Raw genomic sequence first — 27,275 nt, 5'->3', positions numbered from 1 at the left:
TATCAGGCCCTCTCCTCTCATTTTTCTTAATCAATTTTTGCCTATTGTGGGACATAGATTACTATGATTATCAACTGAGTGTCAAAAGAGATTGGACTCTTGAGGAGAAAGTCTGCAGTTCCCTGCTCCAGGGAGTAACTTTATAATTTTCTAACCTCCTATGTTGTGTTATATCTCAGGTAACTTGTGAGGAGGTATTGTTTGATTCACCTGAGTTTTTAATCAATGCTTACTAACTCAAGAGGAGCTTATGTGTTTTTTCCGATACAAGGAAGCATCAGGCAATCAGTAAAATGTCTCAAAACTCTAAAAGGCAGACCACGCTCTATGGTTCCTTATAACTCTAGGGAGGCCATGGTTAATAAGGGGTAGGGAGTTCTGAGAGCAGTAAGATTATGCATTCACAAGAGACTGTTTACATGTGTCCTGTGATTTTTGTTATTAAAATGTGATTTTTATGAAGCTAAGAAACAAATAAGCAAATTCCTTGTTACTTACTTCTATTGAACTAATTACTAAAGAACCTTTATGTGCCAGGCACGAGACTAGGTGTTAGGGACACAAAGGTGTGTTGTCTCTCAACAACCTCACACGCAGAGAGATGTACAGGTAGAAAGAATAGGACCACCCAGAAAGTGCCCTAAGAGAACCAGGGACATACCAAGAGCACCAGAAGCACAATATGCAGTAGACTTTGGCTTTGAAGAATGGATGACTTGGGAAGGCTTAAGACAAGATGTAAGGGATTTTGAATTTAGATCTTCAAAGAGTAATTGCATTTGGCCACATGGAGAACATTTTAACTATGACAATAACACAGAAAAGATGGAGGTTGGAAAGGAGAAACATTGTATCTAGGTAAAATGGCATAGATGTTCACTTCCTTACACCCTTACACACACACACACACACACACACACACACACACACACACACGGAGCACAAAAGAACCTGACTTGTTCTGGGACCAAAAGCATTCTATAGGGCCAAAGTACACTCATTCTATGGCTCCAATCAGCTCTTGTAGAATTTTTGTCCTATTTTTTATGATATGGCTGGCTGCATGTTTACATTATTGGATTAAATAATACATTAACTAATAGGAGATTATTGGACTAAATAGATTAGGGTCTATTTACACTGGAGTTATTCTTTATTCCACGGTGTCAGTTCTACTTCTGATTAGAATCCTTTGCTATTTTAAAGTGTCTACAGAGCAGTTTTTAAAACATTAGCACAATTCTCCCTTTTCAAATTTAGCACTTCCCCAGTAGTTCAACATGTTCCTTTTTTATTTGTGGTCATTTTTGGTCTTCTTTGGTCTCCTTTAAAAATAGAACCAGGTTGCACTTGTCTGTGAGTCTTAGCTGGTGCTGGTGTCTCTTTCCTTTCTGGGTGCTGGCACTTACCCCTTCCCCAGATGTGTTCATTGGGTCTGGGTTGGAATTTTTCCCTTTCTAGATTTGGTCACTGGCTTGGGAGTGTATTTCTCTCTGTTTTGTTCTACCACTTTGTTTCACTCCTCACTGTTGGTGGTTTTAACTAGAAAGCAGCCCCTCTGCACTTTGGCCTAGGGTTTTAAAGGCTTCTGTAGGATATCATCATGAGTACTGTTTGTGAGACCTGGCTTTGGGCTGTGGCTCAACCACTAGCAAACATAAATGTTTGTAAGGAGGCACATAACACTGCATATGATATGATTTGATTTGTTGGAAGGTGCAGAACAGTAAGCATGAAACCGAGGATCATTGACTTTGATTAAATTTAGTTTTGAATCCTAGCTCTAGAAATCATCTCTCTCTTTCTCTCTCTCATTTCTATCTCCATCTCTCTATCTCTGGCCCTCAGAGACCTAGCCTAATCACCAATGCTTTTAGTTCCAGAACAAGTCAGGTTCTTTTGTGCTCCGTGTGTGTGTGTGTGTGTGTGTGTGTGTGTGTGTAAGGGTGTAAGGGAGTGAACATCTATGCCATTTTACCTGGCAGCAGAACAGTGTAGCTGGATGTGATTCAAATGGTCACACTGTCTAGACCTCTGGCAGGCTAAAGATAACATCCTTACCTAAGTTATGTTTGAGCTCCTGAGCCCTCAGGTGGAACAACCCCCTGGCTACTTTCCTATGAGACCAGACAGAGGGACACTGGAAAAGACCTCAGAACTGTCCTCAAGACCTGAAGAAATGATTCATTACCCTTACCTTTCTCTGACCAATCAGCTTCCAGCACGACCCTGAACCCCTAACCCACCCTGTCTTGTGAGTTTGCTCTTTATAATATCTAACCTACACGCCACTGGGGATCAAGGTCTTTGAGCGCTGAGTTGTTTCTCTGGGTTTGGTGCCAGTTCCCTAAATAAACCTTTCTTTCTTTGCTGCAAACTCCTGTTCTTGTCTGGTTTGGCTTTGATGTTTGCAGGTAAAGTCCTTTAGTTCTTTTTATTTTTAAAGAAACTATATCATAAATGCAACTATATTTTCCCCCCGTTTTTCTGAAACTATATGCAAGAAACTTAAGAATGGGTTACTTATAAGGAGTGGAGTAGAAGTCAGGGGGGCTGGAAAGGAGATGTATTGTTTATTTTATAACCTTTCTGTACAGTCGGAATTTACCATATACACATATTATTTTAAACATGTAAGGAAAGGCATTTTAAAATGATCGATTTTTCTCTTTAATTATGTCCATAATAAGGTATTTACCAAGTTTGGATAGTGTGAGCAGAGCTAAAATTAAAAACAGCAGGTGACTCTTGTGACAAAATGAGAGCAAGCAAAGTGGAAATGCCTCACACAAAGGAGAAAGACTTGGCGAGGCTTTTCCACTCCTCCTATTTGTACAGAGACACAAATCTTTCCCAAACTGTCGCTGTGAGAAATTTTGAAAACTAAAACAAAACAGAAAACTTAAAAAAATAAATAAAAACTTGATGCCAATGGCATAAGAAGGAGAGTTCTTCAGTTAAGAACTAAAACTCCTCTGTCTGTTAGGCTCATAAGGATTCTTGCTCAGGACTTTTTGAGCCAAGACAGTAGACAGCTAAGAGTGAGACTCTTGAAATGCTTTAACCAGACGAGGTCAGCACATGGGTTCCAGTCTAGACCTGAGGACCAGCGGCTACCAGCCATGTGGTGTCAAGAACAGCACCCTGCTTTCATTCACATTCAACTCCTTGGCTTTGAAAGATCCCAGAATGCATGACAGTTTCCTCCCCTGCCCCGATAAGGAACATCCATTTCTATTGTTTTTTGAGGTATCAGCTTAAATGTCAAGTCAGAGAAATCTGACACCCCACCTATTTAGGGCTTAATGATTTATATTGTACTCATTCATTCCACCCATCCATTTCTTCCATCTACTCTACCTTATCCTCTTCCCATCTAATCAACAGGTATGTACCTGGTTTATACGTACTATTAACCAGGTTCTTTGCTCAGCACTGAACATACAGTGGTGAGCAAACATCAAGAAATCCCTTCCCTTATGGAGTTTCCATTTTGGTGAGAAACAAAAAGATAATTCAACTAATGCAAATAAATGTCCATATATCAACAGGTACACTGAAAGCACAGTTTAAATAGCAGCAGCAACAACAAAAAGAAACAGACTACAAACAGAAATAAAAGGAAATAACGGAATACACATGAGATTATAGATGATGGGCCTGGGACAAAAACTGGAACAGTTATATTTGGGATGAATATTAAGAAGAATATGTAATTAGAGCATAAGAAACCCACTAATTCCACTAAATCCATTTAATTCTCTTCTTGAATGAAGACAAGCAAAAGGATAAAGCACTCAGATAGAAAAATAAGGAGAGGAGTAAAATCCAGCTATCTATGGAACAAATTCTCAGATCTTCAAATCCTACTTCTATCTCTTTTGAGCCTATAAAAGTGAGTTTGGACAAGCAACAGCTTTCCTCAGCCTTGGGGTTATTATCTGTAAGTTGAAGATATGTTCTATCTCATGCGTTTATTGAAACCCTAAAAAGATAATATACAAGAAAGTCCTTAGAACAGTGTCTGATATATACAAAAGCCTTCGGTATACTGTGTTTGAATCTGGACATGAAACCTGAGTGGATAGATCACAAATAGCACTGTAAGTGAGCCTTAGCCCAAAAAAATGAAAAACATTCTTGTTTTTCAACAAACCCTAATAGCAATGAGTAGCTTATCCACTATCCAGATTTTGGTTTCTAATAATATTCTCCAGTAAAAGGAACCATGGTTTTTTGGAGAAATGGCTGATTCTAGGATTGGAGCAGGAAACGTAAATACAAGATCAGCATTTTGTGGTGCCAGAAAATAAGGAAGTGGTAAAAGTGCTAAAACACACACACACACACTAATAATAACTCCCAATGGCCATAGCTGGAATAATCTGAGCACTAAAATAAAATAGTATTGGAGTATAATCCAAAGTATAAAATAAATATTCATGAGCCTATACTGACATAAAAATGAATGAATGAATGAATGAGGAAGAGAGACACATCTTCCAAGCAGAAGCATTCCAAATAATTTATGGAGATACTCCACCTACAAGGAGGTGGATAGTAACTCTTCTTCCTTAAGTGTTGGTAGTATATAGTGACTTCCTTCAAAAAAATACAGTGTGGAAAGGGCAAAGAAGGGACAACCTATGGAGACACCTGACATACATTATGTCAGCCAGGTAATGAAGATTAACATCAACAGCGACAAGTCATGTTCATAGTATGTACCCTAAATATGATGTGATGAAAATGGTACTTAACCTCTGTGATCTTCCTCCAAAAATACCCCACAAACCCATCAAGTCATGAGAAAAAAAAAATCAGAGAAATACCAATTAAGGGACATTCTACAAAATATTTCACCAGTACTCCATACTCCTCAAACCTGTCAAGGTAATAAAACACAAGGGAAATAAGGGAAATCTGAGAAACTGTCACAGCTAAGAGGAGCTTAAGGAGACAACACTACTAAAATGTAATGCAGTGTCTTAGATAAAATCCTGGAAGAAAAAAAAGGACATTAGATAAGAATATAGCAAATGTGAATAAGGCGTGGACTTTAGTTAATAACGTATTAATGTCAGTTAATTGTGACAAATGTATCATCCTAATTATAATATTAATAATAGGGGAAAGTGGGTGTGGTGTATCTGGAAATTCTCTATACTGTCTTTGCTATTTTTCTTTAAATCTAAACTGTTATAATTTTTTTTAAAGTTTATTTTTAAAAAAGACAAAGAAAACATTCTTGTAATGCCAGACATTTAGCATCCCAGGAACAATACAGAAAAGATCCCCATACACTTCCTAATTAATCCCCTATGGGAGTCAGGGATAGAAGAGCCAATGTGTTACATTTGTTTACCCAAAGCCTGAGGAAGAGGTTATTCTGCCCATCTATCTAAGCCTGTGTTGGCCCCTTGGTTGTTTCTCGGCTACAATTTCAAATGTAGGGTATATTGTTTCTATTCTGATTACTGAATATGAATAGCAGAGTAAACCTATTTTCTCTGTTTTTAATTAGTGACAACTCTACACTAAAGTCATGGTCTTTTTATTTTAAATTTAGGGTTGTCAGTGGAACAGGTAACTTTCCCACCAGTTCTGCTACAATTCCTCTAGCCTGACACTTTGTTGCTTTTCAGCATTAGCACATGTTTAACATGATACCAATTGATATTTCAAAATTGTACAATGGTTTTATTGTGAAGCTTTGCCTTCCTGGTTTGATTTTCGATAAAATAGGTCAGTCAGCACATTATCCTTCACTGGCAACAACTTGCACCTTCCTCCCTCAACCAAGGAACCAAGCTCTCTCATCACGTTGAGCTGAGCAATACTCACTTCCGCAATGAGGGCGTGAGGAAAAGTCCTTGTATTACGGTATTAGACACTCATCCCGCGGGTTATTTTGAGTATTATATTACCAGAACTTGAAGAGCAACAATAATAACTCACTCTATTAAAAAAGGAAAGATAAACGAGAGAGAAAAGCGACAAAAAGAAAGAGGACTTCGCTGCTTACGTGCTTAAGATCTAGTGTAATTTTCTCCATTTTCCTAAAAAGTTAACGTGGTTAAAATAAAACAATAGGAAGCGTTTCCAGGTTTATTTATGAGCCCAGAATCCTTGAAAATGCTATTTAGAACCATCCGGTGAAATTGGCTTTGGGACACGTCCCTCCCTTCACCCGCTACTCAGTCATTCAGCTGCAAGCATCTTTCTAACAATCGTTCTGTTGGGCGTCCGAGGACACAGCGGCTTGGCTAGATTCCCCAGAGCAGGCTTTACCTGAATGAAGGTGTGCAGGTGGAGAGGATCAAAGTAATTCTGGCTCAGCTGCCACCACTTCCCCCCACGCCCCGCCCCACGAGTGCACTGATATTCCCGGCACAATGGGGACCCTCAGAAGCCCAGAAGACGTGATGACTGTCCCCTCCTCCTGTACTTTGTGTGGCCCGCGCCTGCCTCCGAGTGATGCCATCTTGGGATGTTAGCATCTTACAAGGAGTTAGTGAGTTTTGCATTCTAATCACGTCCCTCTGTCTTGGAAAACTTAACCCAACTTTGCAAGATGAGAACCTGCTGCTGTGGACCCCTAATTTTTCTCTGACTAGAACTGACAAAATCAGATGCTATGGGCAAGAAACCGAAGCCCTCGCCCCCCCCCCGCCCCCGCGCCCCCGCGCCCCCGCGCCCGTCCGCACCGCCGTTTCCCGGGTCTCCGGGGGCCAAGTTGGATGCCCCGCGGCCGCCCCAACGCCCGGAGCCGGGAGGCAGCCCCGCGCCAGCGCCGCGCCGAGCGCCGGAGGTTTGGGGAAGCTGGTCCCAGCAGGAGCGGGAGGGAGGGGGGAGGTAACGGAGCCACTTACAGCCCAGGGCGACCACCAGGTAGCGCAGCAACAGCAAGAGGAGGCGGTGGCGGCTCCTCCTCGCCATCTTCTCTGGGGCCGAGCTGTCCGCTCCTCCGCGACTGAGGGTCCTCGCGGCCGGAGCGCGGGAGGCCGGGCAGGGGCCCCTGAACTTCTGGCGCCGGAGCGCAGGGCAGACTCGTGCCGCCGACGGAGGGGAGGGGCGGCCCCTGATGCTACGTCAGTTTCCCCCGGCCTGGGGCGCTTTCTCAGCTGGCAGCCTGAGGCAGGTCCCCCAACCCGCGGAATGGGGGGGTCTGGGCCTTCCTTGGGGGGGGAGGGGTGTGCAAGTCGGACAAGGTGCTGGCTGGGTCCTAACGAAGGGGCCCCAGCAGGCGAGGAGCCGAAGGGAAGCCCTGGCGGACGGCGTTCCACCCCTGAGCCGCCGGGATTAATCGGCTTTGTGTCTGGTCCCGCGCGGAGCTGCCAGCTGTTCCCAGGGCGCCGAGCCGGGGGGCGGGGGGCACGGTGGAGGGGAACTCCGCCTGCCTTGCTCCAACTTCTCTCTTCCCCTCCTTGGTGCAAAACTTCTTTTTTGGGTTTTCAACCTAGAGATGGAGATTTGGGGAAATTTTTTCCTGGCGGTGGAGCGAAGCTACCGGCGAGGCGCTCTGGTGAGATGGGGTTCGCCGCTCAGCCTTGGACAGGAGGTGGGGGGGGGGGGGAGGCGGGAAGCAATCAAGACTCGTGCTGGAAGGCAGGTCTCAGATTTTAGTCTTGGCCCCTTCTCACTGTAAGCTTTTTGCTCCTTGGAGAGCTAAGGTGTGTTCTTTGCTTTTCACGTGTCAGCGTTGGAAGTTCATCTAACGGTGTGAAATATTTATCATGTTTCTTTCTAGTTACGTAACTGCTGCCTGTGGAGTTTTCCACATGTTAAAACTCTACAGCTGCCCTTTGTCAGGTTTATTTTTGGTCTACCGTGCTTTTAAATGGGAAACCCATTATGCATGCTCTGTTGCCTGTTTTAAAATTGACCCGCACTTACATGACCCACACCGCAAAGGCTAAACAGGCAATTTTTATATTTGCTCCTAGGGACCAAAAATGTCTGCTGCATTCAAGAGTACTGACAGGTCTGGACAAAAGCCATTCCCAAGAAAAGAAACTGTTATACATTTTTTTTTTTTTAGGTAGAATAATGGATAAAGTTCTGCATAGAAGACAGTTGATTTAGTGGTGTGCACACAAAGAATTTAGCTAGCTCAGTGGACAAAGGCGACCAGAGTTTAGATATGCAGAGCTGTGAGGAATGAGGCATCTCTGCTGTTTCCTTGGTGACAGTGACGGAAGCTTAGTACCCGGACCCAAGGTGGGGAGAGGAGCAGAGGATCCAGTGGGCCCAGAAAGGAAAGTCAAAATGGCAAAAATTTTAGAGCTCATACTCCAGTCAAGCAAAGAAAAGGGGCACAGATTTAACAGACTTCTGCCAGTTTTTCTGGACAGTAACAAGAAAGATGTAATGCTTTACAGGAGAAGTTGTTGACATCCTCTTTTCTCATTCTTGCCACAACTATATGTCTCTTGCTCCTCCCCAAAGATACACACACACAAAAGGAATATTTTAAAATTTTTCTGTGACGTCCCATCTGAATAATTGATTCACTCAGTTATTTATTTGTCACCCAGTCAAGACATTTGTCAAATGGCTGTAATGTGCCAGATACAGACGAACAATGATGAACAAGATTGCGTCTTTGCTGCTAACCAGCTCACAGTCTTAAGGAGAGCGAGAGTGAGTCCCGTCTGGAAAGACCTCTAATACCACGTGATAAGTGTTACAGGAGGGCAGAAAATAATAGCTGCTTTTTATTGAGTGCTTTCTCAGTGGTGGATTCTGAATTGTGCAATACTTAATCCCCCAACAACTCTGGAAGGGAGAAAATGTTATCATTCTCACTTTACAGATGAGAAAACTAGGCTGAGAGATAGTAAATGTCTTGTTCAAGGTCAAGGATAAGAGGATGTTCCTCTGTTGGGGGTGCAGGCAGGGCTCAGGAAACCCTCAGGATTAACTAAAGAAATAAATATAAATTTCATCGGCATCTCCTAAAACAGTGATCACCAAGATTGTCTGCTCGTCAGATTCCCCTAGAATCCTTAAATATGATTCTTTGCTTAATTCTGAGTCCCAGAAGTTTCAATTTCAGGCAGCTGGAAAGCTGTACTTCTCATAAGCACCCTTGTTGGTGCTGATGCAACTAGTCCAGGCTGGTATGTGAATACCTTTCTAGAAGACAGGAGAAGCTGTGACTGTGAATGAATGAGATCAATCAGAAAAAAAAGTAAATATTTATCTAGAGATAATATATGGAAATAAATGCAATACAAGGACCCACGCAATAAATAAATAAATAAATAAATAAATAAATAAATAAATAAATAATAAACTAGACACGGTCCTTACACTTTTCATAAAAAAACTAACTCCAATGGATCACAGATCTAAATGTAAAATGCCAGGCTATAAAACTCCTAGAAGATAACACAGGAGAAAATCTAGATGACCTTGGGTTTGGCAATGACTTTTCATTTTTGTAATTTATTTTTTAACTATAGCTGACATACAATATTATATTAATGTTATGTGTACAACATAGTGATTAGATATTTATGTACCCAAACAAAGTGATCACCATGATAAGCCTTGTACTCATCTCGCCCCATACAACATTATTACAATATTATTGACCATATTCCCTATGCTGTACTTTACATCCCTGTGATTATTTTTACAACTGGCTGTTTGCACCTCATAATCCCCTTCACTTTTTGTGCCCACCCTTCCCCTCACCCTCTCGATGACTTTTTAGGTATACCAAAGGCACACCAATTAAAGAAAGAAGTGACAAACTGGGCTTCACTAAAATTAAAAACTTCTGCTCTGCAAAAGACGATTTCAAGAGAATTAGAAGACAAGCCATTGACTAGAAGAAAGTATTTGCAAAACTCATATCTGATAAAGGACTGTTCTCAAATATATACAAAGAACTCTTAAAACTCAACAGTAAGATGCAACCTGATTAAAAAATGGGCCAAGGACCTCAACAAACACCTCACCAAAGAAGATGGCAAATGACCGTATGAAAAGATGCTCCACATCATTTGTTATCAGGGAGATTAAAATTAAAATAACAGTGAGATACCACTACACACCTATTAGAATGGCCAAAATCCAAAACACTGACAACACCAAATTCAGATGAGAATGTGGAGCAAAGGGAACTCTCATTCATTGCTGGTGGGAATGCAAAATGGTATAGCCACTTTGGTAGTTTTTTACAAAACCAAACATACTCGTAGCATATATGATCTCTTTCTACCCTCAGCACTTCTGACACCAAATGTGTGGGTGTTGCTTCCCTCACACCAACCAATTTTCCAACTTTCCAGAAATCAAGTGGGTTCCTACAATTCAACTTAATTCTGACACTAAAGGCCCAGAATGAGTGCAGACCCCACAGGTTAAGGGCTCAGTTCCACGGCACTGCCATCACTTCAGATGCTAGTGCCAAGTATTAGGTGCCCAGGATACCCACACCTTTGTCCAACTTGACTACAGAGTTGTGAGTTCCCACAAATCCTTCCTTAGGTTTGAAAATTTGCTAGAATGGCTCCCTGAACTCACGGAAACCCTTTACTTACTATTACCTGTTTATTATGAAGGACATTATAAAGAACATAAATGAAGAGCCAGGTGAAGAGATACCATGGGGCGAGGTCTGTAAGGGTACTGAGCACAGGAGTTTCTGTCCCCGTTGAGTAGGGATGTGCCATCCTCCTAGCTTGTGGATGTGTTCACCAATCTGGAAGTTCCCCGAACCCTGTAGTTCAGGGGTTTTTATGGAGGTTTCATTACAGGGACTTGATTGATGAGATCATTAGCCATGGGTGATTAACTCAAACTCCAGCCCCTCTCTCTTCCTTGGAGGTTGGGAGTGGGACTGCAAGTCACACCCTCTAATCATGCCTAAGTCTTTCTGGTGACCGATCCCTATCCTGAACTTGTTTAGCCCTCAGCCACCAAAAGACCCACCTTACTCTGTAAATTACAGGGATTTTAGGACCTCTGTGAAAGGAACCAAGGAGAAAGACCAAATGTATATTATTGTATCACAGTATCAGAGACATATTAAAAATTTGAGAAGTTTATTTGAGCAAAAATAGATTCAAATAGGGCAGCATCAAACTGGAATTTCACTGACAGGAGGGGCATTTCACTGACAGGAGCTAAGGAAAAGGCTTCTATGGAGGAGGTGTGGAAGAAAAGGAAGGAAATTATTTGACTGTCTGTAGCCTGCAGCCTGATTGGCTATTTGTGATTAGTTGTCCTTAGCGTTTTTTGATTTCATAACTTTGAAAGCATTTACAGGTTTCGATTTTGGTTTGCTTACCTAAGCCATCACAGCATTCATGCCACCTCAGTCTAATGTCCCCCTTGTTTAATTAATTTAACATATTGTGGCCAAGCCCCGTGTGATTTTAATGCCTCTAGTATTTTTGGCAGCTAGAATAATTAAACAATTTAATTCTTAATTAGGCCTTTGTTCACATGTTAACTGCTCTTCATCCTCAATACATTTTGTTCTCATAATTTTGTGTTGCTGATATACTGTTTCTTTGTCAGGTGGGAGAAGATCACTTCAGGGTCTTGAGGAGAATTTATGAGTTTGTTTTGCAGAAGGAAAGAATATCTCCAAGGTAGCTGCGATTGGCTGCTGGCGCCCAGAAGTCTGATATGAAAAAGTGTTATTTATGACTAAAGAAACACAGACTTGTCTCTCAGTTCCCTGGAACTTCTCTCTTCTCTACTCCCTAGCTGCATAAAAACTCCCTACTTTTGCTTTTTGGGAGAGATGGATTTGAGAAATTTTGCTCTCCCATCCTCTGGTTTTGGCCAAATCGAATAAACCTTTCTCTATCTCCAAGCCCCTGTGTCTCACTGTTTTGGCTTGCTAGTACATCGGGCACACGGGTCTGAATTTTGGGAGGTCATTCTGCAAAAATGCCCTATTGATGAAACAGGGCCCAGTTTGGACCCCCAGAAAAGAGGCCTTGCAATGTCCCTGCCTCGCGTCTCCCTGCATTAGAGCTTAACAATTGAAAATCCCCCTCCTTGTGGTTTGAGCTTGAAATGTCCCCTGCCCCGTTCCTTGCTTTAGATAATTACCCTGAAACTTGTGCTTGCTTATGGTCATGATACCCTTTACCCACTGATCACAATCTCAATGGCCTAGCATTCTTTCCAGGTTACTGCCATCACTGTTCTTGGTTGATGACCATGATGGAACGTCACACCACCTGAGGGAAGGTGTCATGCAGACCCCTGGCACATCACGTGTGGAGGCACATTCCTCTGGAGGAATGTCCAGATTTTCCCTTAAATATCCCAGGCTAGTCTGAGAATGTGAAGGCAGTTTTGGGAGGTGTTAACCTGCTGCCTTCTCAAACCACCGGTGCTCTGATAATAAACGCTTATTCTATGACCCAACTTCTGTGTCGGTCTATTGGCTGAGAGGCACAGGCAGCATGAGCCCTGGATTCGTTTGGTCTCCGATTTCAATATGATCCAGCAATCGTGCTTCTTGGTATTTACTCAGAGGAGTTGAAAACTTTTGTTCACACAAAAACTGACACACAAATGCTTATAGCAGTTTTATTCATAATTGCCCAAACTTGGGACCAACTAAGATATCCTTCGGTAGATTAGTGAATAAACTGTGGTATATCAGGACAATGAAATAATATACAGAGCTAAAAAAAAAAAAAGAAAGAAAGAAAAGCTATCAAGCCATGAAAAGATGTGGAGGAAACTTAAATGCATATTATTAAGTGAAAAAAAGTCTATCTGAAAAGGCTACATGTGGTAGGATTCCAACTATAGGACATTCTAGAAAATTCAAAACAATGGAGGCAGTAAAAAGATCAGTGGTTACCAGAGATTAGGAGAGAGGGAGGGATGGACAGGCGGAACACAGAGGACTTTCAGGGCAGTGAAACCATTCTGTATGGTACTAACAATGACAGATAGATGTCATTATACATGTGTCCAAACCCACAGAATGTATCACACCAAGAGTGAACTCTAAGGTACCATATGGGCTCTGGGTGATGACGTGTCAAAGTAGGTTCAAAGAAACCTTTCTTTGACGTGTCAAAGAAAGTCTAATAACAACACTGAAACAAACAAAGCAGAAGACCTAGGGGGAAAACACAAGAGAGAGAAGTCAAAAAAGTATGACAGTCACCAGGAGAGAATCGGGAATCAAAAGGGGAGTGGAATGCTGAAAAGAGGATTTGAGAATTGTCTTCTGCGTTTAGTAGTGGTTAGGGCACTGGCCACTTGGACGATAGAGAAAGCAAGTCTCTGATCAACTTGCAGAGAAAACTTACAGACTTGTGTTCTGTACTTACCAAAGTATAAAACAAATGCATTTGATAAAAATAAATAATGAAATGATTAGAAACAGCAAGAGCAGATGGTGAAAGAATAACAGTAGTTATTGCTGCTTCATGATGAGTGGTTGGGAGTTGGTTTCACTGTTATTCTGCTTGTAAGAATCCCTACCTCAGGGAATAGGGGACAAGTTGTAGGGAGGAAATACCATGGGAAACCATCAAAACTCTGTTCTAGTTTTCCATCCATGATCATACTGTCCCTCCCCCACCCACTGTATGTCATAATCACGTTCACTGACACTGTAAGCAGTCTTGTCAGGTGAAAATAAATGGGAACTTGGTGTTTTAGGACCTCTTACCATTTTTCATTCTTTCCACCCACTCTAATTCTGAATTCTACGTAATGTTGAGGAGGTGTTGAGGCTCATTGCCTCAAACAAGCAACGCGGAGGAGGGCTGGGTTTAAATTGAATGACTTCTCACAACATCTCAGTTTTGGTATTTCTGTGTTGAATGGGTTATTTTTCCTCATGGGTGTGGAGAAGGTGCTGGAAATTGTGCCCACACTGCAATTTAAAGAAAAGAGAGGGGCACAAGTCTCTATTTTCAACACCATACAATTCTCGAGTGCCTCTCCTATAAATTTTAAACTCCTATGGGGAGAATGTAAGGTTTTTAAAGGGATCTTCCTTACATATTTACCCCTCATCATTATTTTCTCAGATTATTTTCTGGAATACTCCTCATTTGAACATTCCATTCTTATGTGCCCACAAGCACACTCATGCCTGTGCTCCAACCACAGCTCTTTCCAGCCAAATACACATATTCAGAGAAGCCCACGGTGTCTCCAGCATGTACATAGCCTTCATCACTCTCCCAAAGTGACATCTTTCTTCAGGTACATTATAACAAAACTGTGCTCCAAGAAGAAGAAGAGAAAAGTAGCCTCACCTGGTTCTAATTACTACAAGCAGGAACATTCCATCTTCCATGTTCTCTGCTCCTAAATTAAATAACATCACTAAAGTGATTCTATCTACCCATTAGGTGAAGTTCACCAGCAATCAATAAATTACTTATTATTGCTTGCTTTCTTTTTTTTTTAAAGCACATTTACCATCAACTTAATAGTTGGTCTCTTTGTTGAATGATAATTAGAAATTTCACAGGGAATTAGGTAATATGAAAATGATTTTTAAATGGAATTTACTTAGGGGAGGAGCTAGAATTGAACAAACACTTACCAGGGGCAAACAAAGGACGGACAGGAATTAGTTAGTCTACAAGCATGGAGTCCTAACAACTAAAAGATGGGGAGAACTTACAGATAATTTCTAACTCCAACCCTCCTTACATAGCCCTCATCCATCATTTCAGAGTTAAGGATGATAAGTCCCAAAATGGTGAAATGACTTACTCAAGACCACACAGCAAGAAAAGAGCCAGGCCTGGCACGAACCCGTTATGTCTTTCCTGTACAGTCCCCAAATCAGTATAGATCTCATCGTTTCCCAACCCCACCTAATTTTTCTCCAGTATTTTCCCTCCCTCCTTCTCTTCCACCCTTTCTATCTTCCATTATCCACTAGAACTAAGCAGCTACTATAGGCCAGCCACTGTGCTAATGGTTGGGGACACAATTATGTGCAACAACAGACAATGTCTCATCTCATGGAGATGTAGGTGGGGGAGATAGACATCAGTTAGGCAAAGCAAGCATGTTCACCAAGGGAGCTTTTCATAAGGGGCTTGCCTAGTTGGGAGGTCAGGGAAGGCTTCTCTGAGGGAGCAACACTTCAACTGGAATCTGAAGGAAGCAGGAGAAGACAGGTGGAAATAACAGTCTATGGAAAGGGAACATCATGTGTAGGACCCTGTGACAAGTACTAGAGAATGAGAATCGGCAGGTGGGGCTGCAGTACAAAGGTGGAGAGGGAGAATGATGGTGACCCTGGAGTGCCACTGCTTAAAACCTTCAGTGGCTTCCAGCAGCTTTTAGAATAAAAGCTGAATATACAGTTGGTGCCCCCTTATTCTCAGTTTTGCTTTCCACGGTTTCAGTTACCCTTGGTCAACTGTGGTTTAAAAATATTAAATGGAAAATTCCAGAAATAAACAATTTGTAAGTTTTGAATTGCATGCTGTTCTTAGTAGTGTGATGAAATCTCTCGCTGTCCCACTCCATCCCACCCAGGATGTGAGTCATCCCTTTGTCTAGTGTATCCAAACTGTGTGCCTTACCCACCCATTAGTCACTTAATAACCATCTGGGTTATCGGATCAACCATCTCAGCATTGCAGTGCTTGTGTTAAGGAACCCTTATTTTACTGATTAATGGCCCAGAGTACAAGGGTAGTGATGCTGGCAATTCAGATATACTAAAGAGAAGCTACAAAGTGCTTCCTTTAAATAAAAGGTGTGTATGTAAAGGAAAAAAAAAATATATATATACACACACTATATGTATATATACACACTATGTATATATACACACTATATATATATCTATATCTATCTATATCTATATATATATATATCTATACACACACACACACACACACACACACACTATACATATATGGTATGGTACTATCTGAGGTATCAGGCATCCATTGGGGCCTTGGAATGTATCCCCTATGGACAAGGGGGGAGTATTGTACAACAGGGTTTTATTCCTTTTTTCATCATGCTCCCACAGGATCTTTGCATATACCATTCCCTCTTTGTACTAGAATCTTCTTTCTTTTTTTTCTTTAGTACTATCTAGCATTTATTGAGTATTTGCTATACTGGATATTAGGTACTATGCTAAGCGTTTTTCACATTATCTAATTTAGTCCTCCTAACAATCATATTAAGTAAGGAAATCTTTTATTTCCATTTTATAGGTGAAGTCATTGGGACAGAGGGGTTGAGCGACATGCCCAGAATCTCAAGAGCTTGTGGGTGGTAGAGTGAGGTTTGGAATGGCACCTGGGTGACTCCAGACTTAATGTTCTTAACTGTTACATGCACTGTGCTCCTTCACCCCCTTCTCTTACAGTCAAAGCTGACTCACCCTTCTGTCTCTGTTCAACTGTCATTTCCTTAGACAATGTCCTTGCCCTTCCCAACTGGATCAAATCTTACTATTACCAGCTCTCATCACCTCCTTCCTCTCTGGTATCATAGCTGGGATTTCACACTCAATTAATCACAATCAGTCACTAGCAGTAGATTGTGGACTCCATGAAGGCAGGGTCCATCTAATTTTTGGCTCATTTTTATATTCTCTTTGCCTAACAAAGTGTTTATACATTAGTAAATGCTCAATAAATATTTGGCTACTGGATAAATGTATAGATCTGTATATCTTTGGCAAGAGTGTGATTGTTCTGTAAGTTTTTCTAATCTAATGTCTTAGTTTAGGATTCTATAGCTAAGTACCGTAGACTGGGTGATGTATAAACAACAAAGATTTATTTCTTAGAGTTCCGGAGATTAGAAGTTGAAGATCAGGGTGCCATCATGGTTGAGTTCCAGTGAGATCCCTCTTCCGGTGGCAGAGAGCTGACTTCTCATTGTAGCCTTACACGACAGAGAGAGAGCTAGCTAGCTCTCTAGCCTATTCTCATAAGGACACTAATCCCATTGATGAGGGCCTCACCCTCATGACCTAATCACCTTCCAAAAGCCCCACCTCCAAATACCATCACATTGGGATTAAGATTTAACATGTGAATTTTGAGGGAACACAAACATTCAGTCCATAATACCCAACAAAGCCTTTTTTAAAATCCGTAGTACTTTTAAGCTTCACTATCTATATAGGAATCTCATTGCAAAGCTCTATTTTCATTTTATCCTTTGCTTCTCCACATGAAAGAGCTGAGAGTTGGAGTGAGGTCCAATAGATTGCCCCAGGACACCCAGCTTGTCAATAGCAGGACAAGACTTGAGTCCAGGTCTGTTTATATCTAAAGCCTTTACAACAATGCCATGTTATTGCCACTGTTTCAACCATCTTTCCAAGTCAATCAATCAACTGCAACACCAGACCTGATGGCATCATTGTGTTTACTGTAGGGATATAATAACTTATTTAACACCTGAATATTTTATTTACTTTTAGGTTGTTTTGATTTTTTAACATTATAAAGAAAGTTGGGCTAAAGAAACCATCAACAAAACAAAAAAGCAATCAACAACATGGGAGAAGATATTTGTAAACAACACCTCCCATACGGGGCTAATATCCAAAATATATAAAGAACTCACACAACTCAACAACAACAACAAAAACCCTCAAACAATTCAATTAACAAATGGGCAGAGGACCTGAATAGACACTTTTCCAAGGAGGACATACAGATGGCCAACAGATATATGAAAAGATGCTCAACATCACTAATTATAAGGGAAATACAAATCAAAACCACAATGAGATATCACCTCACACCTGTTAAAATGGCTGTTATAAAGACAAGAAATAACAAGTGTTGGAGAGGACGCATAGACAAGGGAACCCTCATACAATGTTGGTAGGAATGTAAATTGGTGCAGCCGCTATGGAAAACAGTATGGAGGTTCCTCAAAGAATTAAGAATAAAATTACCATATGATCCAACAATCTCTCTTCTGGGTATCTACCCTCAAAATTTGAAAACACTTATTCATAAAGATATATACCCATATGTTCATTGCAGCAATATTCAAGGTGGCTGAGACATGAAAACAACCTAAGAGTACTTCGATGGGTGACTGGGTAAGGAATATGTGGTACATACATACAATGTAATACTTTAAAAATATGAAATATGGCCATTTTTGACAACATGGTTAGAGCTTGAGAGTATTATGCTAAGTGAAATAAGTCAGATGGAACAGGAGAACCATATGACTTCACTCATATGTGGGATATAAAACAGAAAGCAACAAATGGACAAATAAAATAGACAATAAAAACCAAACTCATAGATACAAAAGAATGGTGGTTACCAGAGGGGAAAGGGGATGGGGGGAAAATGAAGAGAGTAGAGGGAGTCAAATATATGGTGACGGAAGGAAACTAGACTGAGTGGTGAGCACCCAGTAGAGTATAACAGATGTTATATTAAAAGTTGTACACGTGAAATTTATATGTTATTAACCAATGTTATCCCAGAAAATTTAAACAAAAGAAAGCTGTGATACACATCCTGTATATTTGTACCCTTGTCTTGTTTTTACCTCAGAGTAATTGATGAGTAAAAATGTAAGGCAGTTTTTGACTCATATGGCCACATTTGCAATAGGAAATCTGAGTCTTAGTAATGGATTCTGTTACCTGCCTATTTACCAAGAGAGCAAGTATTTCTGCCATTGTGCCAACAACAAAAAACATAACTTAAAAAATATTTTTTGCATTTTGGTTAATTTGTCTTGGAGTACAGAAAGAAAGATTGACTCCCCTGTAGCCCTTTTTATTTGGGCCTAATCCTCAAGGCATTCTTTTGAAGTACAGAATTTAACGTGTACTCCAACTTAAGGCAGATAAATAGGAAAACATGTAACAAAACCAGGCTACTTTTAATTTGTTTTGTGTTTACTATGGATTCTGAACACATTTGTCTTCAGTGTATCTGCATAAACCTTCATTTTTGTTTTTGTTTTTTGCCAGTCATATTCTTAATGCTGATGAAATTCTTCAGCTGGAATGATTTCTTATCAGTATCTCAACTGTATTCTTTTATCTTTAAGATCTTTGGGAAGGGGTTAGAGAACATAAATAAACTGGATTTACCTTGCTACAGCAAAAATTTGATGGGATGGACAAGGAACAGAATGATGCGTTTCACTCCCAAATATTTAGGTAGGAATTCTACTTGGATCTGTGTTCTTGGATCTGTCCCCTTTAAACCAGGTGGATATTTTTAGACTTTCTAGAATGTTCTTTTTGGCCCTGATGAAAAGTAGCTGACTGGAAGAACAGTAGAAGATTAACATTTAGTTTCACAAGTGATAATGCAGTGACAACATTCTGTCCAGCACACAAGCCAAGATTTATGTTTCTCTGGAGAAGTTAAGAAAGGGCATATTTTCTCATATTAGACTTTAAAATCCTCTCACCATTTGTTTCACTGAATTTTAAGGCTTGCCTAGTGCATTACAGATGTGAGGACTCCTAGCAATGGGAAGAGTTTTCAAAAATATTTTTTGTATTGTGTGGAAGTGTAATATTATAAAGAAGGCCAGGCTGTGGTTCTCTGAAGTGCAGGGATCCTCACAGGCACAGAAGTTCAAATGCTTGTCTGCTGGCTTGGAGCCAGTAATCACAATGGCGGGAATGGTGGAGACTGAAATGCCTGGTGAGGTAGATTCTGTTTAATAGGCAGGATACGAGGCCAGAGCGCATGGCAGAAATGGCCATCCTTAATCATTCCTTCCTGGAATAGGAACTAAACATCCTGGAGTACTGAAAAATCAAAAGTGGGGATATATTGGTCATTCCACAAACACCACTTTTTTTTTTTGCCTAGAGATACTCTTAGATATGCTACTTAATACCTCTGGAAATTCAGTTCCTCATATAATAGAAAATGGGACTGAATATGTGATTTTAAAGGCATTTTCAATCATAAAACTAGGCTACTCTTATGTTTGAGTCTTCAAATTCAGAAACAAAAAATAAACAAGTCTTCTAATAACAATAGCGTATTGCATATTGCAACAATAGCATATTGCCAAGTTGTCAATATAATAAGTAACCTGTACTCAACTCCTACAGATTTTTTTCTCTTCTTGCCCCCAGCTATTTAAAACACACACACACACACACACACACTTTCTATCTCTTACAAATTGTTTAAGGTTTACTTAATTTTACCCTAGTAAGTTAAGCATGTTAGAATAGAAAGGGATTTAGGGAGCTAAAAGCAAAGAGCTGGCTTGATTGTGACATTTGAATTGGAGTTTATAAGACCAACTATTTCTTTTCTCATCTCTTCTGATCTTTCTTTTATCATCACTTTTTTCTACACTCCCTTTCCTTCTTTCTGCATTCAAAAGATTCAGTATGTTGACTGAGATTCTTAATTAAGAAAAAGCTACTGGTAGTTAGCCAAATCTTTCCACAGCATTTTTCAATGAGGCATGCTTTGGCTTTTGGCCTAACTTGACCTCCGTCTTCATCAATAGTTTAGCCTTAAAGAGAACTCTGTTCTCTTTAGAACCCCTCTGGAAACACCAAAAAATGAAGTCTCGGCTGGTACCAGGACCAAGTCTAACAGGTCCAAGTTTTTTTCCTCGTCTCCTGTTAGTAGGGCAAAAAGTGATGGGAATAATAATGGAAATTTTGTGGTACTGGAAATCTTTCCAGTTTTAACCTCAAAAGTTTTAGTTAAGTATAACTCATCTTTTATGCAAGAAAATGTCATTTGAAAAAAAGATACACAGAAAAATTAAGGGTGAAATATAATATCTGAATTTATATTCAAATACTTCAGAAAAATACTTAAGAGAAGAAGCGAAATGTAGCAAATTATTAACCCAGGTGGTGGATAAATAGCATATGGTATACCATTTTTCTTCTTTTCAGTACGGCTGAAATATTTCAAACCTTTCACACACATTTCAAAATTTCATATATGGAACAAAAAAGTTAATAAAAAATTAATCTCTTCATAGATAAAGAACCAAAGTGAGTTAAATTAATTTTGTATCCTCTCCCCCAAGCTAACTTGCTAGCTCTTCAAAATAGTAAAATAGACAAAAATCTCTTGGCTATATTACTGGCTCCAAAATAAATGATCACTATCAAAACAAGTTTAATTTTACAGAGGGCTTGACTAAGATTTGGAAGGTCAATTCACTAGGGGAGAAAAACAGAAACTTCTCTTCATTGTTTTTATGTTGCTCTCTCCAACTAATTCTAACACCGCTGCTTCTGTGGAGAAACAGAACAAAGAAAAGAAGGCAAAGGGGAGGTAAGGCAGCGGGACGCGACTTCGTGGGGATTTCACTTGCTTAGGAGAAGTAAATAAAATTAAACTTTCTCAAAAAACAAACAAACAAAACACACCCAGTTTTAAGTTTAAAAAACAATTTTAATGACTTTTAAGAAAGAAAGGGTGTGTTAGTCAGGACTTGAGAGTAAGCGGTGGGGGGACTTAAAAATTGTTTTGGGTGCCCACACTTATTTTTTCCATTCACACGTTATCCTAATGCTTCCCAATTAAGGAGAGGACTGTACACTGTACTGTAAAACGGTGCCTCTCAAACTCTAACAGGCATCAGATTCAACAAGGATCTTGTTAAAATGCAGGTGCTCATCCAGTGGGTCTCAGTTGGGGCTGAGCACCTGCATTTCTAACAAGCTCCCAGATGGCGGTGGTGCTGCTGATCAAAAGACCACAATAAAGAACAAGGCGATATTCCAATGTGATTGAATAGCTGCATCTTTTCCTGCTACTGAAAATAACAAGCTGCAGAATGAGTGGCATGTGAGGAAGATTGCTCATCCTACATTTTCTTACCATGGAAAAATCTGAATATTCTAGGTCATGAATTCTCAGTGGACACAATATTGCCCCTGGACAGGGCAGGAAGTGGGTAGGGGAATTAATTGTTGATGGCGAAAAAAGCTTAAACAGATCTACAGTATATCAATGGTATTAAAATGTCACGGGGGCCATTAGAAAAATGCCTAAAAAAGCTATCTGGGGAAGGTATAATGAGAAAATGTTTGAGAACCACTGCTCTAAACTGCTATAAAATCTTGTAAAACTGGGGCAAGTAAAAACCAGCCAGCCAACCTGCTTATAAATTAAATACTCAGTTATCAACATTTGGGATTTCTGTTGCGTTTCACTACCTATATTCCCAAATTCTCATTGACAAAAATGATGGAAAGTTTTATTTAAGTAAGATCACACTGGATTGAATTTTCTAGTTTTTCCAAGCATCTGAATATTGCAGATTGCAAAGAAAAGGGATGAGAATAAAATGCACAGTGATTATCAGAGATGATTTATACCAGCAGGAAAATTAGCCTAAGTTGAACACAAAACATTGAAATTATAAATACGTGAACAGTTTAAAACTGAGATTGCAAACACGCTTTTTTTTCAGTGTTTCAAATGCGCATTGCCCTCCAAATGCATTTCCTTATACTCCTAATCTATTTTACATGTAATTATTTTTCTAAGAATGGGGTAATATGAGCCCCTGTTGTTGTTACACACTTGATGCAGAATGTTTTAAAATCAAACAACACATAATTCCATTTCATTATGACGATGTACAAATTACTTCCGATGCCCAAAAGGCTGGGATGCCAATTGATGTATAGGGAAGAGGCCTAGTGCCTTCTGCTAAGTTAGGGAGCCCAGCAAAAGCATTGCTGCCATTGCCACATGAAGTAGAGTCAGAAATTGTCCAGATCTGGATTTGAGCTAGTCCCAGGAGGTTCCGAGGATGAAGAGGCCATGGCCAGTAACAATAGCTGACCTTACATAGTGCCTTCTATGGATTAACTGCTTTCATCATCCTTGCAGGCTACAAGGCAGGTATTATAATTATTCCAGTTTTTCATGTGATTAATTGCAAGCAGGAGGTGCAAATAAACTTTAATAAAAGTCAAGGACTAGAAATTGGAGAGGAAGAATTTGAATGTAGGCAGCTTGGCCCTGGAAACTGCGCTCTTACATGCTAGTTTGGGGTGGCTTTGACCCGGCAGGACTTACCTTGCGTCTTCCTCCCGGGCATGTCAAGGCTGATGGATGGTAAGAGACAGTCAAGTGTCCGACCAAGGGATGAGGAATCAGGCATCCTCGTGAAAGGCCAGCCAGACCGGTCAGGAATCTTTAAAAACAGTTTTATTAATATAATTCATATGCCACTCGATTCAGCCATTTAAAGTATCCATTCAATGGTGTTTAATATATTTACAGGGACGTGCAACTATCACACCTAGTTTTAGAACATTTTTGTCCCTCCTAAGAGAAACCCAGTACTTTATTTCTTTTATTGATAATATTCAATTGTATGGATAAACCACATTTTGTCTTCCATCCATCAGTTTATGAACAATTTGGTTTGTTTCCACTTTGGGGGTATAATGAATAATGCTGCTGTGAATATTCATGTACAATTTTTTCATGTGGATGTATTTTTTTTCAGTTCACTTGCTATATATCCTGGAGTCGAAATGCTAGGTTACGTGACAATTCTATGTTCAGCATTTTGAGGCACTGCCAGCCTGTTTCCCAAAGCAGCTATACCACTTCACATTCCCACCAGAATTGTGTGAAGGTTCCAGTATCTCCACATCCTCACCAGCACTTGTTAATGTCTGCCTTTTTAACTATAGCCATCCTGATAGGATTGAAGTAATATCTCATTGGCTTGGATGTGCATTTACCTGATGGTTAATGATGCTGAGCATTTTCCCATTGCATTTAATGCTTGTTGGTCATTGTTATATCTTCTTTGGAGAAATGGCTATTCAAATTCTTTGCCTGTTTTAAAATTGGATCATTTGTTTGGTTTTCTTTTATTATTGAGTTGTGTATTTTATGTATTATGGATACAAGTCCTTTGTTAGATACAATAATTGCAAGTTTTTTCTCGTTCTGTGGGTGTCTTTTCACTTTCTTGATGATTTGCAGCACAAAGTTGGTTTTTATTTTGATGTAGTCCAATTTATCTATTTTTTCTTTTGTGACTTGTGGTTTTGGTGTCTTATCTAAGAAACTACTGCCTAACTCAAAGTCAAAAAAAATGTACTCCTATGTTTTCTTCTGAGAGTTTTAGAGTTTTAGCTCTTACATTTAGGTGTATAATCCATTTTGAGTTAATTTTTATATATATTGTGAGGCAGAAATATAACTCTTGTGTATGTAGTCTGGTATGGGAATTATATCTCAGTAAACAACTCCATTCTTTATGTGGCTATCCAGGTGTCCCAGCACTATTTATTGGAAAAAAAAATTCTTTCACCATTGTGTCTTGGTACAGGTATCAAAAATCAATTGACCATAAACGTAAGGGTTTATTCCTGGACTCTCAATTTATTCCATTATTCTATATGTCTATCCTCATGGCAGTGCCTTATTATCTTGATTATTGTAGCTTTGTAGTAAGCTTTGAAATAAGGAAGGATGAGTCTTCCAGTTTCATTCTTCTTTTTCTAGATTGTTTATTCCTTGTAATTCTGTATGAATTTTAGAATAAGCTTGTCAATTTCTTGAAAAGCCAGCTGAGATTTTGATAGGAATGATATTGCATCTGTGAATCAATTTGGGGAGTACTGCGTCTTAACAATATTAATTAAGCCTTTTGATCCATGAACCTGGGATATCTTTCCATTTATTTAGATCTTTAATTTCTTTCAATGATGTTGTGTAGTTTTCAGTGTACAAGTCTTATACTTCTTTTGCTAAATTTATATCTAAGTGATTTATTATTTTTGATGCTATTATAAATGGAATTGTTTTCTTAATTTTATTTTCAGAATTTTCATTGCTACACTATAGAAATACAATTGATTTTTGTATATTGATCTTGTATCCTGAAATCTTTCTGTACTCTTTTATTCTAATGCTTTTTAAAGTGGATTCTTTAGGATTTCCAGATAGAAGATCATGTCATCTGCAAATAGAAATAGTTTTACTTCTTCCTTTTCAATCTACATGCGTTTATTTCTTTTTCTTGCCTAATTGCCCTGGATATAACCTCCAGTAAAATGTTAAATAGAAGTGGAAAGACTGGACACTCTTTTCTTGTTCCTGGTTTAAGGGAAAGTATTCAGTCTTTCACCATCATGTATAATGTTAGTTGTGGACTTTCATAAATGTCCTTTATCAGGTTAGGAATTTCCTAGTCCTAGTTTGTTGAGGTTTTTGGTTTTGTTTGCTTTTGTTTTTAAATCAATAAACATTATTGCATCTATTGAGATTGTCATGTGTTTTTTTTTTCTTTTTCCTTTTCATAGTGTATTACATTGATTGATATTCCTATGTTAAACTACCTTGCATTCCTGGGATAAATTCCATTTGGTCATAGTATATAATCTGTTATATATTGCAGATTCAGTTTGCAAGTATTTGTTGAGGATTTTCTCTACCAATATTCTTGTGATGTCTTTGTCTGGCTTTAGTATCAAGGTAATTCTGGCCTCATAAGAGTTGGAAAGTATGCCTGCCTCTCCTATCTTTCAGAAGAGTTTGTAAAGAACCAGTATTAATTCCCCTTCAACTGTCTGGCAGACTTCACCAGTAAAGTCATCTGGGTCTGGTCTTTTATTTGTGGGAAGTTTTAAATTATTAATTTGATCTCTTTACTTGTTATAGGCTTATTCTATTTGTTGCTGTTTCTTTCAAAGTCAGTTTTGATGGTTTGTTTCTTTCTGGAAATTTGCTCATTTCATCTAAGTTATCTAATTTGTTGGCATACAGTTGTTCATAGTTTTCCTTATAATCCTTTTAATTTCTATAACATTGGTAGTAATGTGCCCTCTTTCATTCCTGATTTTAGTAATTTGTGTTTTCTCTTTTTTGGGGGTGGTGGGAGTCAATGTAGCTAAAGGTTTGTCAATTTTGTTTATATTTTCAAGGAACCAACTTTGGGTTTCATTGAATTTTTTCTTTGTTTTTTCTTTTTGTTTTTTGTTTTTTTGTTTTGTTTTGTTTTCAATGTCATTGATCTCTGCTCCAATCTTTATTATTTCCTCCCTTCTGCTAGCTTTGGGTTTATTTTGCTCTTATCTAGTTCCTGAAGGTGAAAAGTTAGCTATTGATTTGAAATATTTTTTACTGTAGGCATTTACAGTTATAAATTTAGGAAGGAATGGGGGTTATTTGGGGGCTGAAGATTTAATAGTCTGATAGAAACCTACTGGTAAGATTGGATTATAAGTTTACTTGAATGCCTTTACTTAGCCTCTGATTCTATGACAGGGCAACATCCAACCTGCACAAGTTAAATTCATAAACTCCAGAAGAGCTTTTGTTTTAATAGTGACAATTATGAAAAGAGTTCATATAATTTTTAATTCTGAAGGATGATTTGTTTGATGACAATTGTGAAACATTCTCAAACCTGTCATGTCTAGTAATTCTGCAGTCTGAGAAATTGTTACTGGCATTTGCAAGCGTGGCAGAAATTTAATAAACTGTCGCCAAACCATTTGCTTGTTTGAATGCCAAGGTTTCCTTCCCCACATCACATGCAGTGTCCTGCTGCCAACAGTTATCAAAATACTCCCACAGTTGTCACAGAGAGAATTGTTCAGAGAGTTACTATTTCTTTGTTCTTGTTGTCCCTATATTTCACTGCCTTGTCACTTCTATGTAGGAGCTTTTTTTGAATAACTTGAATAATGTCAGTGTGGAGCAGGTATTAAATAATGGATTGAAAAATAAGACTATCTGAGATATAGCTATAAAGAGATATAGATATAGAATGCAGTAAGATTGGAAAGAATGACTTTCATGTTTTACTCTCTCTGTATTCCTAATGTCTGAATTTTTATAGGAAAACTATGTTGTTTGTGAAATGTAAAACAAACAAAAAAAGTGTAAAAACAAGAGAGAAAGAATCTAAAGGAAAACATTATGAAAAGTCTAGTTAGATCAACTCATTCTAATTGAATGTATGTGATTGTGTGGTACAAGTATTTATAATAGGATTTAGAGATAAAATCCAGCACTTTGAACCAAAGATTGGTAAGAAACTATTGTCTCTGAGTTTGTGTTTTCTGTGATGATGCCAACCGGTAAATTCCAGGACAGGTAAAAAAATTCTTACATATGAAACAGAAAAGTTATTTCTTGGGAAGAAGGTTCATCAATTTTATTTATCTTTTTTTTTAAGGTGGAAGACTAGAGGTTGTGACCTTGAACCTCAGTCACCAATTCAAAGATGCATGAAAGTGTAGCCTTTTAGCACTATAATATTTGCAACCATCTTCTCGAATGAGCATGCACATGCTTTGTCATGTATGTTAA

General features: G+C 39.1%; 1 protein-coding gene across 16 annotated transcripts in view; it reads right to left on the bottom strand.

Annotated features, from left to right (window-relative positions):
- Nucleotides 1-7,687, bottom strand: part of JAM2 (junctional adhesion molecule 2) — a 52,116-nt gene extending 44,429 nt beyond the window's left edge. For all 16 annotated transcript variants that reach the window (XR_013994925.1, XR_013994926.1, XR_013994927.1 and 13 more), the window contains exon 1: nucleotides 6,873-7,687. Coding sequence is in view for 12 of the 16 variants with exons in the window: in XM_081073274.1 (XP_080929400.1) it covers nucleotides 6,873-6,939 (67 nt within the window). In the remaining 4 variants the exon portion in view is untranslated. The remainder of the gene's footprint in view (nucleotides 1-6,872) is intronic.
- Nucleotides 7,688-27,275: the final 19,588 nt, after the last annotated feature.

This window comes from Rhinolophus hipposideros, assembly GCF_964194185.1.
Source record: "Rhinolophus hipposideros genome assembly, chromosome: 2".
Taxonomy (NCBI): Eukaryota; Metazoa; Chordata; class Mammalia; order Chiroptera; family Rhinolophidae; genus Rhinolophus; species Rhinolophus hipposideros.
The sequence above is the reverse complement of the archived record's forward strand: the minus strand, read 5'-3'. Positions and strand labels throughout refer to the sequence as shown.